General features: G+C 36.9%; 1 protein-coding gene across 4 annotated transcripts in view; it reads left to right on the forward strand.

Annotated features, from left to right (window-relative positions):
- The window catches only part of KDM5A (lysine demethylase 5A), a 117,324-nt gene that overhangs the window by 73,276 nt on the left and 26,394 nt on the right, over positions 1-17,654 (forward strand). For 2 of the 4 annotated variants that reach the window (XM_070620428.1, XM_070620429.1), the window contains 4 exons: positions 2,600-2,759; positions 3,980-4,200; positions 6,060-6,470; positions 13,586-16,464. In XM_070620428.1, the coding sequence (XP_070476529.1) occupies positions 2,600-2,759; positions 3,980-4,200; positions 6,060-6,470; positions 13,586-13,792 (999 nt within the window). In that variant the 3' untranslated portion in view covers positions 13,793-16,464. Of the gene's footprint in view, positions 1-2,599; positions 2,760-3,979; positions 4,201-6,059; positions 6,471-7,336; positions 9,305-13,585; positions 16,465-17,654 lie in introns of those variants that run through there. The other 2 variants (XM_070620432.1, XM_070620431.1) reach the window with 2 other exon arrangements.

Consider the following 17,654-nt stretch of genomic DNA (forward strand, 5'->3'; position numbering starts at 1 on the left):
TCTTACCTGTGCCTCTTTTTATTTTGTATTTTTCGGTGATTGCTCTGGGACTGAAAATGCATCTTTAACTTAAGACAGTCAATATTGTATCTCTTCACGTTTAGGGAAGTAGTTTTTTTAAAAATGTGTTTTTAGGGGCTGGCCCAGTGGTGCAGCTGTTGGGTGCGCACATTCCGCTTTGGGGGCCTGGGGTTCACTGGTTCGGATCCCAGGTGGGGACATGGCACCACATGGCATGCCATGCTGTGGTAGGCATCCCATACATAAAAAGTGGAGGAGGATGGGCATGGATGTTAGCTCAGGGCCACTCTTCCTCAGCAAAAGGAGGAGGATTGACAGCAGTTAGCTCAGGGCTAATCTTCCTCAAAAAAATAAAGAAAAATGTTTTTACCTATTATTACTTTCCATCATTATTTTCTAATCGCTGACCTTTCCATTCCGAAAGCCTAATAGAAGGTTCCCTATGTAAGTTACAATGAAATGAGTAGAGTCAAGGTCAGAAAAGACAATTCCAGTAAGTGATAAGAAGTATCTGGGAATTAAAGTAGGAGAGTACTAAAGTACTCCCCGATCTGTTGCTTCTTAGGACTTAAAAATTCTTCAATAGGGAAGACGACTATGAACTGCGATTCCTAAATTCTCAGTGAGTGGCATTGTCTTCAGATCCTCTTATAAAACCTTTTAAGTATCTTGTTTAATTAAGGGTAGTCTCACGATAACAGTAGATCTTCCTCTCATGCGCCCTACAAAGAGAATCAGGTGTTGCATTAGTCGTTAAGCTATTCTCTCATTTCCTAACCACTCTTTTATACTGTGCTTTGTGATGCTGGGGCTGGGACTCTACTCCAGCGGTTTGTATACGTTTTCTGTAAAGTAATATATATATATAAATAAACACTAATGTATATTAATACTATATAATATTATATATAATGATGCATAGTAAATATTTTAGGCTCTGCAAGCCACATATGGTCTCTATTGCATATATATATGTATATGTATATTTTTTCACAACTCTGAAAATGTGAAAACTATTCTTAGCTCACACGCCATACAAAAAACAGGCTGCCTACTGGGTTTGGCCCACAGCCTATAGTTTGCCAACCACTGCTCTACACATTTGTCCTTTGCCTGCTGCCTCCTTTTTGCCAATAGAGGGCATTAGAGAAAATTTAAAGGCTTGAATAGTGAGAAGGGACTTGATCTTTTCCAGTTTATTCTCCCTGCCTGTCATTATCTGAACTGCATGCTGTTTTGTCTTTTTCTTAACCCTCACAGTCGCAGCTGGTTCCAATTTCTAGTTGTTTTTTTCACACCCCTGACACCAGCTCCTTCGTGTTCTTTTAGAGATAGCCGAACTAACTGGCCAGTGCTTCTTCCACAGAGGTCACAGTCCCCCCCCAACAAGGCCCCTTCTCTGAGCTTTTAGGTTCTGGTAACTCCCCTTCTTTTCTCTGTTATCTCAAGCTCTAGGAGTAGCAACTCTTTCTTGCAGTTATCTTGGTATGACTTCGATGTTTTCATTTTGCCTTTTCAAGCCTTTAATTTACATTTGACCAGTTCACTTTGTTAAATCGTTTGTTGAAATACCTATGATTTCTGTCTTCCTGATGCACTCTGACCATTAAAGCCATACATGTGAGCTTATGGAAACTAACTGCAGGGGAGAATTATCTAAGACCTAATCAGAGCTGTCATAATTGTATAATTTGAATTATATCCATCAGACTCTTCATTGTATTCATAGCAGTTGGTAAGCTTCTAGGTTTGAAAACCTTCAGAGAGGATTAAATGATTTGTGTCCTTCAGGTGCTACATCTAAACCTTTCTTCTCCTCCTAAGTCCATTTGATGTTTTTTTTAAAGTGTTAAAGTTCCTTAACTTGTGGGTATAGGAGTTTTTATGAATTGTAGACTGTAGAAGGTAGATTTTGTTGTTAGTGCCATGGAGTCAGTTCTGACTCCTAGCAACCCTGTGTCCAGCAGAGCGGAACCTGCCGGTCTTCTTGTACCATCCTCTCATCTTCTGGCGCTCTGTCAGACAATGCTCTGCTGCTGTTCACAGGGTTTCCATGGCCAGTTTTTCAGAAGTGGGTGGCCAGGTCCTTCTCCCTAGTCTGTGTAGTCTGGAAGCTCCGCTGAAACCTGTCCACCGTGGGTGACCCTGCTGGTATTTGAAATACCAGTGGCAGAGATTTCATCATCGCAGCAACATGCAGCCACCACAGTATGACAACCAACAGGTGTGTGGTGTGGTTCCCTGACTGAGAAATGAACCTGGGCCTTGGCAGTGAGAGTGCCAAACCTACCACTAGATCACAGAGATTAGATTACTTAATGGTAATTTTCTTGTAGGTTCATTGTCTCTCTGGATTATTTTTGAGCTTCACTCTTTCTCTTTTGGCTTGAAACTGTGGTGATTACTGTTTTCCCCCCAGTGGACATTTTTACTTATTTAATACCATGTATTTAATTTTAAGGTCATGGTTTTAGTATGTTGTATTAGAAGCTTTAACCTGAAAGCCTGCATTTAGATCTCGTCAGAGAATGAGTTAAGTGGTTCTAATTCTGAATACGGCTCTTTGTTTCTTCTTTAGGACACAGCCAGCGTGAAGTCCTCTAGTAGTCTGGAACCCAATCTTTTTTGTGATGAAGAGATTCCCATCAAGTCTGAGGAGGTGGTCACTCACATGTGGACGGCACCTTCATTCTGTGCAGAACATGCTTATTCTTCTGCTTCTAAGAGTTGTTCTCAAGGTATTAACCTTTAAAACAATGTGGTGAAGATAAGCCTCAAACCAGTGAGAAAAAACATTGTAATTAATTAGACTGAATTCCTCTTAAATACAAATCCTGGCCATGAAATGCTAATAGAACCTGAAAATGCAATTTTGATCAGGAAAAGCCACTCCCTCTGTGTGTTTTCTGTCATTAGGTGATAACCTGAAAACTTAAACAGAATTATTGATTCCTAATCAGAAGAACTTTAGAGGCCATCTAGTCTCATCTCTTATTTATAGAAAATCCCTGATAGGTAGTCATTTAGCCTCTGTTTGTTCATTACCAGTTGTTGAGGAACATGCTGCTTTTTAAGAGTATTCATTCTAGTTTTGGAAAGCTTTAATTGTCAGCAAGTTCTTCCTTTCCTTGGTAGATAATTTCTCTATTATGGTCACTTTTCCTTTTTCCCCATGAAAATAAGTCACACTGCTTTAAGTCATATCTCTGGAAAATGGAGGATGTTTTTCTCTTCAGAGTAAAATTCAAGATTTTATGGAGTAGTATGTTATTGTCTGTTCGTTAGGAAGATAGCTGCTTATTTATATAAGGCAACTGTGTGCTTAATCTTTTGGTATTCTCTAAAATGGAGAGAACATGAGTTAAGAGATTCTTTCCATTCCCCTTCCCTTCCAGTCACAGGATAAAGAATCAGTAAGGAGAGCCAGCCCGGTAGCACAGTGGTTAAGTGCACATGTTCCGCTTTGGCAGCCTGGGGTTCACCAGTTCAGATCCCAGGTGCGGACATGGCACCGCTTGACAAGCCGTGCTGTGGCAGGCGTCCCACATAAAATAGAGGAAGATGGGCACGGATGTTAGCTCAGGGCCAGTCTTCCTCAGCAAAAAAGAGGAGGGTTGGCGGCAGATGTTAGCTCAGGGCTAATCTTCCTCAAAAACAACAACAAAAAACAACAAACAAAAAAATGACTACCTAAAAGCTTGGTTAAAATTGAAAAAAAAAAAAAAGGAATCAAGGAACCAGTTTTTTTACTCTAAATCGGTTTTTTACAGTATACATTAGAATTCTAGATCTTTTTGTTCTACATTTGTTTTTAGTTTCATTTTCGCTTTCGTACTGATGCAGTGAATCCACATATCTAACGTAAATATTGGGGGAGGAGGGACCATTCCTCCCCCAACATTATGGTTTTTTTCTGTAGTTTGCATTTTTTTGTTTTGTCTTACATTTCCTTGGAAAGGTTCTAGCACCCCAAGGAAACAACCTCGGAAGAGCCCTTTGGTGCCCCGAAGTTTAGAACCTCCAGTGTTGGAGTTGTCACCTGGAGCCAAAGCCCAGCTAGAAGAACTTATGATGGTTGGAGATCTCCTAGAAGTGTCTCTGGACGAGACTCAACACATATGGCGAATTTTGCAGGCCACACACCCACCCTCTGAAGACAGATTCTTGCATATCATGGAGGTATGGATTTAAAGCTTACTTACACAGTGGTTTTAAAACTATTTAGAATGCCCAAGTTCCTTGGAGGTACCACAAATACCGGCAAGGGGATGGCCGAGTGGGTAACACTCTGGCTGTCCTACATTCCCATTAAGCCAAAGTTTTCTTTATTGAGATTTTATGTAATATTTAATTTGGAAAAAAAAGACCATTTCAGCTAAAAAAGAAAAGGTGGGTACTGGAAACCAGAAGTTTAGAACAACTTCCTTAGCCTGGTCTCCCACTGTTGGAAGGCCCAAAAGTTAGGCAGGAGAATATATAGTGGTTAAAAAGAAGCAGCAAGGGAATGGTTAAATAGAAGTGGTTAAAATAGATTGGAGTGGGAGGGAGAGTCTACATTCGTATATTACACTTGTGTAGCATTTGTAATTTATACAACTTTTTTATATCCATGATCTCACTTGATCTTTACCATAATCCTGAAAGGGAGAGGGGAAAGAATAGACAGGGCAAGTATTTAGCCCATTCTGCATATGAAGAAATTAAAAATCAGAGATGTGGAAACTTGTCTGAGGTCCACATCTAGTAAAAACAAGGAGAGCTGGATTCCTACTCTGACATTTGACTCCTAGTATTCTTTTCATTATTCTTTTCCATTACTTGTTTCCGTGTAATGGAATGGTGCAATGTCACCAACAGTTGATACAGATATGCTTAGCATACTGCAGTTTGTTTTTGGTTTGGAAGTCGGATTGAAGGTAGCCTAATTTAGATAGTATTTTCCAGTTTACAAAGCATTTTCTTCACATCCATTGTCTCATGATCCTCTTTATTTTATATATAAGGAGAAACACAAAGTATTGAGAGGTTAAATATCTTGTTCAAGATGTGATAGACTTAAGGCACTTATAATGCATTGTTCTTTTGGATTCTGCAGATTTTTAGGTTCCTGTCAAAGATTTCCAGTCTCAAATCTGTGGAAAAATGAATTCTCAAATGTTGGTTCTTAAGTAATTATCAAGCTTATGTTTTTCAGTGTTTGTTTCTGTTAGTAGACATACTTTTACTGTTAAAATTTTTAATGCTTATTACATTCACACATAATAGGAACAATATTAGCAAGTTGGAAAGAAAAATGACAAATTTTTTTGCTTTGTCACATCAGTTATTTTCTGGCCCTTGCCAAAGTCACTGCATACACTTTGTAATGAGATCATGCATACGATTTTATATGTTTTGCCGACATTTTTGATACCTTCTTAACCACCAGGAATTTATTAGTTGAGGTAATAATAAACTTTAATAGTGGTAAATGAAGTCCAAAAAAGTTAGGACGTAATTTAGTGTACATTTTAGTACATTTCATTTTCTGTGTACGTTTTCACCTCAAACAGAGATGCTACAGATTATATTAATATATGCTAACAATTAACTTTTTTGCCCTCTTTCCCTCTGGTAAGCTATAAGTCAGATTTTTTATTTAGAGCTTGCCATTTTTTTCTACTGTTATCTTCATTGACTATTATATTTGCCTTCTTAAAATGTCTTTTGAATATCTTTAGAATATTTATTGTATAATGTACACAACATAAAATTTACAATCTTAATCTTTTTTAAGCATACAATTAGTTATATTAATTACATTTACAGTGTTATGCAGCTGTGATTACTATCCATTTCCAGAATTTTGTAATCCTCCCAAACAGAAACTCTGTACCCATTTAAACAATAAATCCCATTTTCTCCTCCCTGCAGCCCTTGGTAACCTCTCTTCTACTTTCTATCTCTATGAATTTGCCTATTCTCAGTACTTCATAGAAGAGAATAAAACTTTCTAAATATCTGGTTTTATAATTGTTTCTAATTTTATATTTTTGAAGGATGACAGCATGGAAGAGAAACCATTAAAAATAAAAGGAAAGGACTCTTCAGAGAAGAAACGGAAACGGAAGCTAGAAAAAGTAGAGCAGCTTTTTGGAGAAGGAAAACAGAAGTCCAAGGAGTTAAAGAAAATGGATAAACCTAAAAAGAAGAAGTTAAAATTAAGTGCAGAAAAATCAAAAGAGCTGAACAAACTGGCCAAGAAACTCGCAAAAGAAGAAGAGAGAAAGAAAAAGAAGGAGAAGGCTGCTGCAGCCAAAGTTGAACTTGTGAAAGAGAATACTGAGAAGAAGAGAGAGAAAAAAGTGCTGGACATCCCCTCCAAGTATGACTGGTCAGGAGCAGAGGAATCTGACGATGAGAACGCTGTGTGTGCAGCACAGAACTGCCAAAGGCCCTGCAAGGACAAGGTGAGTTCCACTCTGTAGTCAGGTGTGAGAGGACGAAGAACAACGGTTGTGGAGAAATGTGTTTGATATCTTAATAGTCTGATTTTGATGCCAGGATTTAGGCTTCCAACATAGTATGTTTTCTATAGTTTTTATAGACTTTTTTGAATTATGAGGCTCTTAAGTCAGTGTGCTTAATAGAAGAAGTATTGTGTTTTAAAAATCATATACTTAGTGAACATGATGAGGCAAGAGCAGGGGGAGCTATGTGATAACCCGGGGCTGCAGTGTATTTCATATGCGTTGGCATAACAAGTTTCAAAATAGTCTTGTGCCTTTCATATAGGATGACTTGGAGAACTAATACCTTGTCAGGTACCCACAATGGCCTGAAAAAAATCCTGGGCCACTAGTCTAAGAGTTTTGGCAAATTGAGTTAAAATTTGTTCTAAAGACCTGAAACTAAGGGATTAATCTTCCCTTTTGGTCTGTGTCTTATCCACACTTGGGCCTTGGTGCACTCTCCTAAAGGAACTATAATTTTTTTCAAATCCTTTGCAAAAAATAATTGAGACTTTTAAAGGTATTATTTTAAAATTTTAAGCCCTAAATTTTAAGTATAGTAAGTATATGATGGCCATTCTTTAGGTAATATTAACATTGTGAACTTCTGAGAAAGACTGATGGAGTTTATGAAAAATCTCAGTTCATTAAAATGACTGGAGGCACATACTATGGTTCCCACCAAGATTATTAGTAATTTCATAGTTTTAATTTTATTTTGCTCATTATACCACTTGATATTCAGAATTTTAATAGCTCCTTAGTTTGAATATATGAACAGAATAAATACAACTGTGTCGTTATTCCCTTACTTCCCTCCTCAGTCAAATACTTGGTAGAGCTTGAAGAGGTCACCTTGTCCAGGCTCTTAATTTTACAAATGATGAAACCAGGACTCAGTGAAGATAAATGGTTGTAACCAAAGTCACGGAGCTAATTAGTGGCAAAACCAAAAGTAGAACCCTGGTTCCCTGGCTTCCAGACCAGATTCTGTCACTAATATCCCCACCCCACCAATAATTGAGATGTAAGTACAAAACATAGTTGAAAACTAGATGGTGCTTACATTTAAATTATACTTAATAAAAACTTTCCACTCATTTTTAAAAGATGAATATATAGTTAAATGTATATCCCATAGTGTAACCTACCAAGGACAGCAGCTGTAAATATTGTAATGCATTTCCTTCCAATCCTTTTTCTATATAGATTGTTTTATATCTTGTCATACTGTCTATTCATTTTGTATCTTGCTTTGCTAATATCATAGGCATTTTTCTATATTATAAACATTTTAAAGCAGTTTAATAGATACGTTAGCTATGTGTATATATTATTTTTATCTTTCATTTGAATTTATTCTCGTCTGAACTTGTTTATTAAAGAGGCTGATGAAAGGTTAACTGTTTCTCTTTGGATACTGAAATAGTGGCACTTCAGTGTTTGGCAGAATCATCTCCCTTTTCTTTCTTTAATTGTATGGCAGTTTCAGGACTGGCAGTAAGACATGGTGTTTCTTTCTCAGGCTTTCCTGTTGTCCTTCCTACAAGGTTTATAACCATCATGAACCTTTTACGTTCTCTTTTTTTCTCCTTTTCACTTAACAATTTCTCCCCTCTCCTCTGCTCAGCATTTTAAATATGGTTTGGTTCATCTGTTATTCCTGTTATCTTCCTGTAGCATGTAAACACTACAGGCAGTTTTTTCTTCATCTGCTATGAAATTAAGTTAACACATGCCCTGCTTACTCTCAGGGTTATGAGGCTAGGGAGAGAGACTCTATATGAAAGCACTTGTTAACCAAAGATGCAATGTAAGTGTTAATATGTGATCATTATTTTTAAATGAGCCCTGAGATTTGCTCCTAACGTTATAGGTATTTTAAAAAAATTTAGAAGGTTGTCATCTATGTTTTGATGGAGCAAAAGGACTAACTGACTATTCAGAGAAAATGTCTATTTTAAACTGTTAAAACACGTACAAAGGTAAGCAATGTGTGCCTTAACCTGTCATTAGCTTACGTAAAAGAAACTTAGTAAATGCTGTATTTCTATAAAATGTTTAATTTTAAACAGAAATTACTTTAGATTGTAAACATTTTTCCTGTTTTGCAGTTTTTACGGTTCTCCAAGTTTGTTCCTGACACTAGTTTTACTAAATAAAAAGTGTGTTTCTTTCAAAGCTTTGTAAAGAATTTTATAACTTTCTCAATTTGAAGTATGGTGTTGTGTTCTCTAGGAAAACCAAATTAATGCATCGCACATATCTTCAAAACAAAATGATGACAGGAAAAGATTGATTTTTAGGGAAGTCTGTGTTCTTTAAAATATCATGCAGCAAAAAATAACTTGTAGGGTTCATTCATATTTAGGTAAATGTACATTTACCATTTTTCTAACTAGTAATTACCTTTCCCCAAAAATGTGCAGATTGAGAAAACTTTAAAGGATTACTTAAATGCGCCTCGCCTCAATTTCAAGATGTTTTAGAAAAAGAAAAATGCTATCAGAATAATGTAGAAAAAAGGTTTTTTAAAAAACTCTTGGGGCCGGCCTGGTGGCTCAGTGGTTAAGTGCGCACATTCCACTTCGGCGGCCCGGGGTTCACCGGTTTGGATCCTGGGTGCAGACATGGCACCATTTGACAGGCCATGCTGTGGTAGGCGTCCCAAATATAAAGTAGAGGAAGATGGGCACAGATGTTAGCTCAGGGCCAGTCTTCCTCAGCAAAAAGAGGAGGATTGGCAGCAGTTAGCTCAGGGCTAATCTTCCTCAAAAAAAAAAAAAACAAAACCCTCTCTCTTCCATCATTATCAAATTAACTTCAAACTGAAATTTATTTTGAAAATAATGAACTATTTTCAAAAAATTAATTTTAAGGTTCAGAATCTTTTTCTCCCTGAACTCTGTCCCTTTCAATCTAATTGGTACCAAGAGTAAAACAAGTTAACCTGAAGGAGCAAATTCTTTCAAGCTAATATTTAAGTAACATCTTTTTCTGTATTAGAATAAATATTTAATCATCTTACTTGTAAAAAAAAATAGACTTTTTTCCCTTTACCTTTTTTACCCTCTTACTGTGGGCCTTTTCCTTACCTGTTACTACTTCCATAAGAAGTTTGGCTTGGTAAATAAAGAGAGAAAGTTTATACACTTCTCCCTCTCGCTTCTATTATTTGTTAGTCACTCTGATTTTAAAAGCTTTTTAAAAATACTGTTGTCTCTGCCAAAGTAGTTACATTGTCAGTGGCTTTATCAGTTTATATCTCCTGTTAGCACAGATAATCAAAGGCTAGATTACCTAAATGAGTGAGCACACAAACAAGCCATGGTGATGTTGAGATAGGGTGACCAGCTGTCCCAATTTGCCTATGACTTTCCTAGTTTTAGCACTGAAATTCCTGAGTCTTGGAAAATCCATCAGACGGGCTGACTGAGAGGGTTGGTGGTTGGTCACTTAATGTTGAGAACACCAAAAAAATATATACAAGGATTCTGAACATATGTTATATTGTACTTCATTAAGTGCATTGTTTTAATTTTTCAAATCTGGATTTTGCAAGGAACCTTGGTGCAAAAGAGATTGAATGCCAAAATAACAAAAGCGCAGTCAAGTAACTGAGCTAAGAATATCACTAAATTATCAGGCCTTCTTTTTTCCCAGCGCAATAATATGCTCTAAGAAGTGAAGAAAATAGAATATGCCAAATATTTTTTCTTGTGTAAATATGAAACCATATAGCAGGACACGAAATGTCAAACTAGCATTATTTCCTCTTTAATATATTTCTCTTTTAAACACACATTTCCCCAAATCCAAACCCTACAGTAACCTATTTGTACTGTAATGTTAAATCTTGGGCTGGCCTGGTGACACAGCGGTTAAGTTCGCCTGTTCCACTTCGGCGGCCTAGGGTTCACTAGTTTGGATCCCGGGTGCACACATTTGCACCACTTGACAAGCCGTGCTGTGGCAGGCATCCCACATATAAAGTAGAGGAAGATGGGCATGGATGTTAGCTTAGGGCCAGTCTTCCTCAGCGAAAAAAAAGAGGAGGATTGGCAGCATATGTTAGCTCAGGGCTAATCTTCCTTAAAAAAATAAACAAATAAAAATGTATATTTTTTAGAAAGTTAAATCTTTTATCAGTATATATTTGAACAGCTTGTAGCTGCAGAGTTTTTTAATAATTATTTTTGTGATTTGGTAAGTACATCTCCCAGAAATAATGAGAGGAGGGAAATAACTATTAGAACTTAATATGCAGTTAGCCAGTTCTGTGTTCTTAACTTTCCAGGCTACTGCATAGTCTTTTCCTCCTGTGTCAAAATCTTCTGTGGATTCAGTTGACATTCTAAACTTTAGTTTGCTTTTTGATCCAGTGAGCCTTTTCAAACAAAAGTAGAACTGGAGTTTCATTGTTAGTGGATGAACATGATAAAAAAGATTAGAAGGAGGAGGACTGTTTTTTTCTTGCTAGATTACCAGGGTTAAATTGTTATATAGTCTATAGGCTGGGGTAGAATCTGTGTACCGATGAAGATCTCAAGAAAACTTCTATACTCTTTTGGAATGGTGAGAAAGCTAGGTTTAGGAATCGACCTCTAGCCAAAATCACAAAAGGGAAAATGTTGTCTTCCTTATTTGAAAGACAGTGATAAATTTAATTTGAAGCTGGAAGCCAGTGAGTATAGTGCAGAATTAGATTTTAAGAGACATGGGACCACTTTTCTTGGCAGCAAATACTGATAAATTGGTAACTTTCTTATCCTCTAGATTAGCGTGAATGGTGACTGGACTGGATTAAGAGGATTGGAAGTAGGAGTAGAGTTGTCTGTTGGTTCAGGGGTGGCATCACAAATAGGCTGATATCTCAAATCTGGACAGCCCAAAGAAACACAGTTCATTTTCCCAATTCCCTTTACCAGCTCCCAAAACACTTATCTTGAGTTCACCTACTATCGGATTAGCACTTTATAAATTTTCTCCTTCTTGTAGTACCTTTATTTTTACTTTTGTTGCACAGAAGTTATCTCCCTTTTCTGTCTTCGATATAGTTTGCTACAGTAGGAACATTTTGATCAATTATTTTCTTTACTGCCCATACTTCAGAAGCTAAATATTACACAGAACAGAAACAACTTATTTTAGGAAGGAATTAAGTAGCTCTGAATTTACAGAAGGCGATATCATAAGGTTTCAGTGATGATCTAATTTAGAATATATGAGAATTACTTGGGAGCTGATTAAAAATGTAGGCTTCTTAGTTTTTACCCCCAAGATACTTTCAGTCTGTAGGTTTGGGATGGGTCTCAGCTACACCTTTAACAGAGAGAACAGGTAATTCTGATGTAAGTGGCCTGCACATTTTGGGAAGCAGTGCTGCAGGCAGTTATTTCAAGATGCAAAATATTTTGTGTATAGTAGGATATAGTCATGAGGCTGTGATCTTAAAAAGTGCCTTCAGTGTCTCAGGCAGTGAACCAGGTGTTCTGCCGTGCACTATAGTCATGCACCGCATAATGACATTTCAGTCAGTGTCAGTCTGAACATACAATGGTGGTCCCATAAGATTAGTACCTTATAGTCTAGGTGTGTAGTAGGCTATACTACCTAGGTTTGTGTAAGTATAGTCTGTGATGTTCAAACAATGACAGAATTGCCTAACACATTTCTTAGAAGGTATTCCCCTCGTTAAGCGATGCATAACTGTATTTCATTTGATCCTCTATATAATCCTATAAACAAGAAGTTATCTCCATTTTACAGATGAGATGAAATGACTTGCCTCAAATTATACACGTCAGCACTCAGAACTTCTGCCTGAATTCAGTAATCTTTATACTACACATCGTCTCTTAAGATCTAGAACTCTAGAATAGGAACAGTGAAAGCAGAAAGATTATTTTAACAAATGATTTCTCCCATCCTTTATTATGACCCTAAAATTACTAACCTGTCGTGGTTTTGATAATTTTTATAGTACATGAAAACTAATTTTGAAAACCACTTTCCCTGAAACTCATTTATCTAGCCAAAACTTCCTTCCTCTGTTCTTTCTCATAAGCTGTACTGAGGTACTTATTTGATCCCTTCATACTTCTTACTTTGCTCTAATATCTGGCAAAGCTCATTGTTTTAAGTGCTTCCTATGTTGCCAGTGAAATGATCAACTTTTGTACTAGGGAGAGGAAGAGAGTAGTAGCTCTTTTAATCTTAAAGGTTCTCACCTACCATGGCATCAGCTATAAAAACTACCACAAGTCACCCAAATATAAAAGCCAGAAATCACCTATTGTTAACTCGAGGCCCAAGGCTTAAAGTCACCAAACTACAGTTCCTTTCTAGCCTCCTGTAATCACAGTACTCTCTGAAGGGTCACTGTTTGCCTGGCATCTGCCACTGACCTATCAGTTATCCAGACTTTGATTTTAAACCCCAGAGTGATCTATTGACCTGTGTCTTTGACTGTTTTAATTGGTTAATTTGTAAGATTTGACCTCTGATATTTGCTAACTTTTTATAGGGAGTTGTATTTGTAACGGAAGAAGAGAAGAATAAAAAATATTAGTTTTAAAAGTGGCCTATGTGACTGCTTTTCTAAAAAGGTATTTAATGTTCTTAGTATTTTGGCTTATCTCTTTGAAATAAAGCTAATACACAGGATTACCTTCACATTGTTGTACTCTTCCTTTCTTGATTGATAATTGCATTGTCTTAGAGCCTAGAAATTGTTAATATTAGCTAAAACTACTTGGCTGCTCTATTAGAAGTTCCTTTTTTGTCAAGTTTTTCTCAAACATGTTTCTGCCTCACAAGGAGCCCCAGGTATTTATGAGGTCATGGAGTACCTAAGAGGCCTAATTTTGTGGACATATTATGGTAAAATATAATTTGGGGGTATTAACTTCCTAGCTTCTTTCTTTAAAAAATAACCCCATAAGAAGTCGTTGTCTGTCTCTGGACATCCCAATTATTTGCTATCATTTAAGCCAAGAAAGCTCTTTGGTTTGCTTTTATTCTAGGCTTAACGTTTATGTAACCTAAACATTCCCCAATCTTGTCTCCTACAGGTAGACTGGGTACAATGTGATGGTGGCTGTGATGAGTGGTTTCATCAAGTTTGTGTGGGTGTATCTCCAGAAATGGCTGAAAATGAAGATTACATCTGTATAAACTGTGCAAAGAAGCAGGGGCCAGATAGCCCAGGTCAAGCACCACCTCCTTCCTTCATAATGAGCTACAAACTACCAATGGAGGATCTTAAGGAGACCAGTTAGCAGATGCTGGGTTAGTTTGGGACATGGGGGAAAATGGACCACATTGAGACCTTAGTCATCAAGTAGTGGTTTAGATCCACTCGAAATGTTGCTTCCAAAGACGAATGGCCTTCAGAGAAAGTCCTGTTAGCTGACTTCCTCTTTGCATGGACTGTGTGATCTACATTCTCTATCAACACATCTATGCAGAGGGTGTCTTCTTTGGTTCAGCAGCCAATATTTCAGTTGATGTCTCCTCTGAGGATGGTTTGTTACATTAGGGCCAGACATTTGATTGAGCTCTAGGGTGGCTGGTTGGCATTAATACATTGGTGTGTATTACAAGCAGAGCATGTAGGTTGTGGCTTATGGCCAGTTGATATTAGTTAGAGGTTTACAACCTAGGGGCAGCACCATCTGGAGGTGCTGATTACTTGGATCTCCTTGGTTAGGATACTTGCAGAGGAGTCAAGAGTACCACTTTCCTACCACCATTACTTGGCATTTAATGCCCTACAGATACAACTAGGAGAGGAACAGGGCCGAAGTCACTCCTGTGAGAAGTCATGGGATAGTAGCACAGTCTGTAGACCTCAGCTGCTTATGTTCGTTTGTACCAAGAAGAAAACCTCAAATGAGAGGCAGATCATCTTCTCTTCTTAAGGAAGAGGATGTCATCTAGTTCAGAAATCTGACTAGATTGGATTCTGGGAAGAAGAGCTTTTCTTATTTCAAGGCGAGGAGCCTTTTTTGGCTTTGAGAAGTCTTGCTGTCTTGAGTCTACATTTTAGAGAAGAGCAGGTACATGGATCCAGGCTTCTGCAAAAGAAGAGAAGACAAGTCAGAATGTTTTACTGAGCCTCAGTGATGCATGCTTTTCCGGGAAACCTTCATTCACAAGTATACCAGATACCACCAGGCTTCAGGCATGGCCGTGAGCAAGACCAGCAAATAACAGCTTTTTGCCTTGCAGCCCCAACCCCAATGTCTGCTGTTCCAATACTGGCACTTCTGATTGTGGCCCACAGCAGATGCTGTTGAATAACACCATGGCTTCATCAGGATGGGGGGGTTGTAGTACCTCTGGGTGATGAGGTGGTTTTAGTAAATCCATTTTTAAAAAAAGAAAAAAGGACTTGTTTTTACTTTTTTCTAAGTGTCTCTGACTACTGACTGTTCTATAAATAGATTATTTTTCCTTTTTTAATATACATATATGAATATATAAATATATATATTTACTGTTACCAGCAGCTATGACAGTTTCAGCATCAAAAATCCGTTTGGGGGCTTGCTTTCTCTTTTTTGCTTTGTAATAATGAAATCCCATTCCTTCCTTGTAGCACAAGAAGTTAGCACTTCCTTCTCCATCTTAGCCTGACCAGATCTTCCATCTCATTTTTGTTCAAATAGATAATTATATTTCCTTTGTATGTTGGGACTTAATCCCCGTCTGTTGGGAAAGTTGGTCTTACTGTATCTGTGCTGGCTGTTTTGTTTTGTTTTGTTTTTGTATGTCAATGTTTGAAACTATGGTGCTGTGTCCTCTTCCCTTCTGTTGTGTTCTCTATTCTTGTTAAGGTATTAGGTAAGCTGTATGGAAACTATTACTAGAAGGGGACTAATTTTTTTTTAAGGACGAAAAAGAAAAAACTCACTAAAAATAGTGTTTTGTCTTCACTATCCTGTGTCTCTTTATTTTGGGTTAAAAATCTGTGTTTTGACTTAAATTCATCAGTTTTCCTTTTCAAAGGGGGAAGCAGGGTGGACCTAGAGAACCGCGTATGGTCTCTTCCCTTTTTGCCCTAATCTCTTTTAAAGAAGTCTTCTAGTAACTAGAAGTGAAATGTACTGTCCAGTTACAGTTTGAGTGGGTATGAGATTTAACTCAAAAGGCATCTGACTGAAAAAAAAGCAAAAGCTGTCCAGTTTCTGTAAGTGCTTTCTCTGTGGTTCATACTACCTATTTTTCAGTCACTCTTCCCTCAATATTATGTAACATTTTGTGTGTTAAAGAGGTTCGTAAGCATTGCTGTGCATGTGTCTTGAGATATTATCTCAAGTGTGTGTATGATTTAAGATTTCAATGGATATTGCAAGGTGTAACTAATTAACCAATTTCATAAGTTTTCATTTTTCCACATTATGTAAAGATATTACTTAGTTAAAAATTTTATCTGGTTGATGTTACAGAAGAAAGCACAATATTTTTTGCCTTTTGGTCTTCTCTGTAAAAATCTTCAAATACTTTTGGGTTAAAAATTCGATGCAATTTTAAGTCATGGCTGCCTGGGACACGTTCAAAACTATTTTATTTTTTCTTCTTAGTCACCTATTAACTACTCGACCATTAGTGGAGAGGCACAAGGATGCTGAGAAAGATGGCTAAGGTGCTTTGCTTCTTGGAGTATGGTGGATGGACATAGGTGGCTGTTGAGGGAATAATTTATATCCTTAATGTGGTATTTGCCTGCTGGAGATGGGAGAGAAAAATGCAAGGCAGTCTCCAACCATGAATAGCTTCTTGTTTATCTTTGGACATTTTGAAACTTAGATAAATCATTTAATTTATACTGTGGGATTTTCTGTATTTATTTGAAAGTCAGAGAGGTTTGGTCTGACTCACAATCATAGATTTAGACCAAAGTTGAGAAGAACAGATAAGAATAATTAGTAAAAAAAGAAAAGAAAAATTAAAATACACAAATCTACAATTTTGGAATTAATGAACTAAGATTCATCTGTTTAAAGAAATGCTGATATTCTAATATAGCACATTGTTTTCAATTAGAGGAAGTTACTTATTTACAACTTACTCCATTCTTCAATATTGTGACATTTTATGTTAAAACTTGATTTAAAATGTTTCTTTACCCTTTCTAACTCCTCAAAGTTGCACTTCTTCACCATTAGTATTTTAACTTATGTATTAATTCTTTCAAAGGTATTTCTTACCACCTTCATTGTAAACAGTTTTGGCAAAGGTTGTAGAAAAAATGAGAAAATGGTAGGTCTTTGATAAATTTCAAAGGGTAGGTCATTAGAACTATGTGAGTCCCAAGTTTCTAAGTACAACTATAGTATTAGTAGTTAGCTTTCTTGTTGAGGGGGAGGGGACATTTTCCTCCCACAAGTGTTTCTTTACTTCCTGGTAGTTACTGCAAGAGAGCCATGTTGAGATGTAGGTGCTAGGCTCCCTTACTAAGCTGCTGCCAATTAGCTTTGCGTTGCATGATTCAAATTTGTGCCTCAATAAATTACAAATTACTGTATGTATTTTTTTTGAATAATTGAAAAGGCAAACATTAAATCTGTAATTGCCCACAACATACTTTAGTAGTGAAAACCCTAAAAAAGGCTAACGGACCTTTGAGATTGGAACAGTTTTATCTGTACTCACTTGTGTTCTTCTCTGCTTTTGTCTTTAAGCGTCCAAGAAATGTCAGTTTATTTGTTTTTCTTAATTTTTAGATTCTGGCTGCAATTTGGTGCACATGAAAAAAATTCCCTTCTTGTCAGTATATTAATTCTATAGTATATTTGTGTGAATATCAGCCAGTACTAAAGTAGGAGGATAAAAGGAAAACTTGAGAAAGCTCTTCTTTCAAATGGTAGGATTATCCACTTTTTAAAGGAGAAAGTGACAATATGGAGTAGGATTTGAAAATTGTAAATTGCAGGAAAATTAAGCTGTTAAAGTCCCACATATAACCAGGTTCAATAAAGGTTTACATATGAACTAGCTTCATATGTGTGTAGAGTTGATTTTGCAGTAAATCCTTAAGTACACATTTTAAAAAGCAGGCAGTCAATTTGCCTTTTTACCTTTTAGAATCCTCCTTTTTTTTTTTTTTTTTTTTAATTTAAAGCATATCATTGCTTC

This window comes from Equus przewalskii, chromosome 5 (assembly GCF_037783145.1).
Source record: "Equus przewalskii isolate Varuska chromosome 5, EquPr2, whole genome shotgun sequence".
Classification (NCBI taxonomy): Eukaryota; Metazoa; Chordata; class Mammalia; order Perissodactyla; family Equidae; genus Equus; species Equus przewalskii.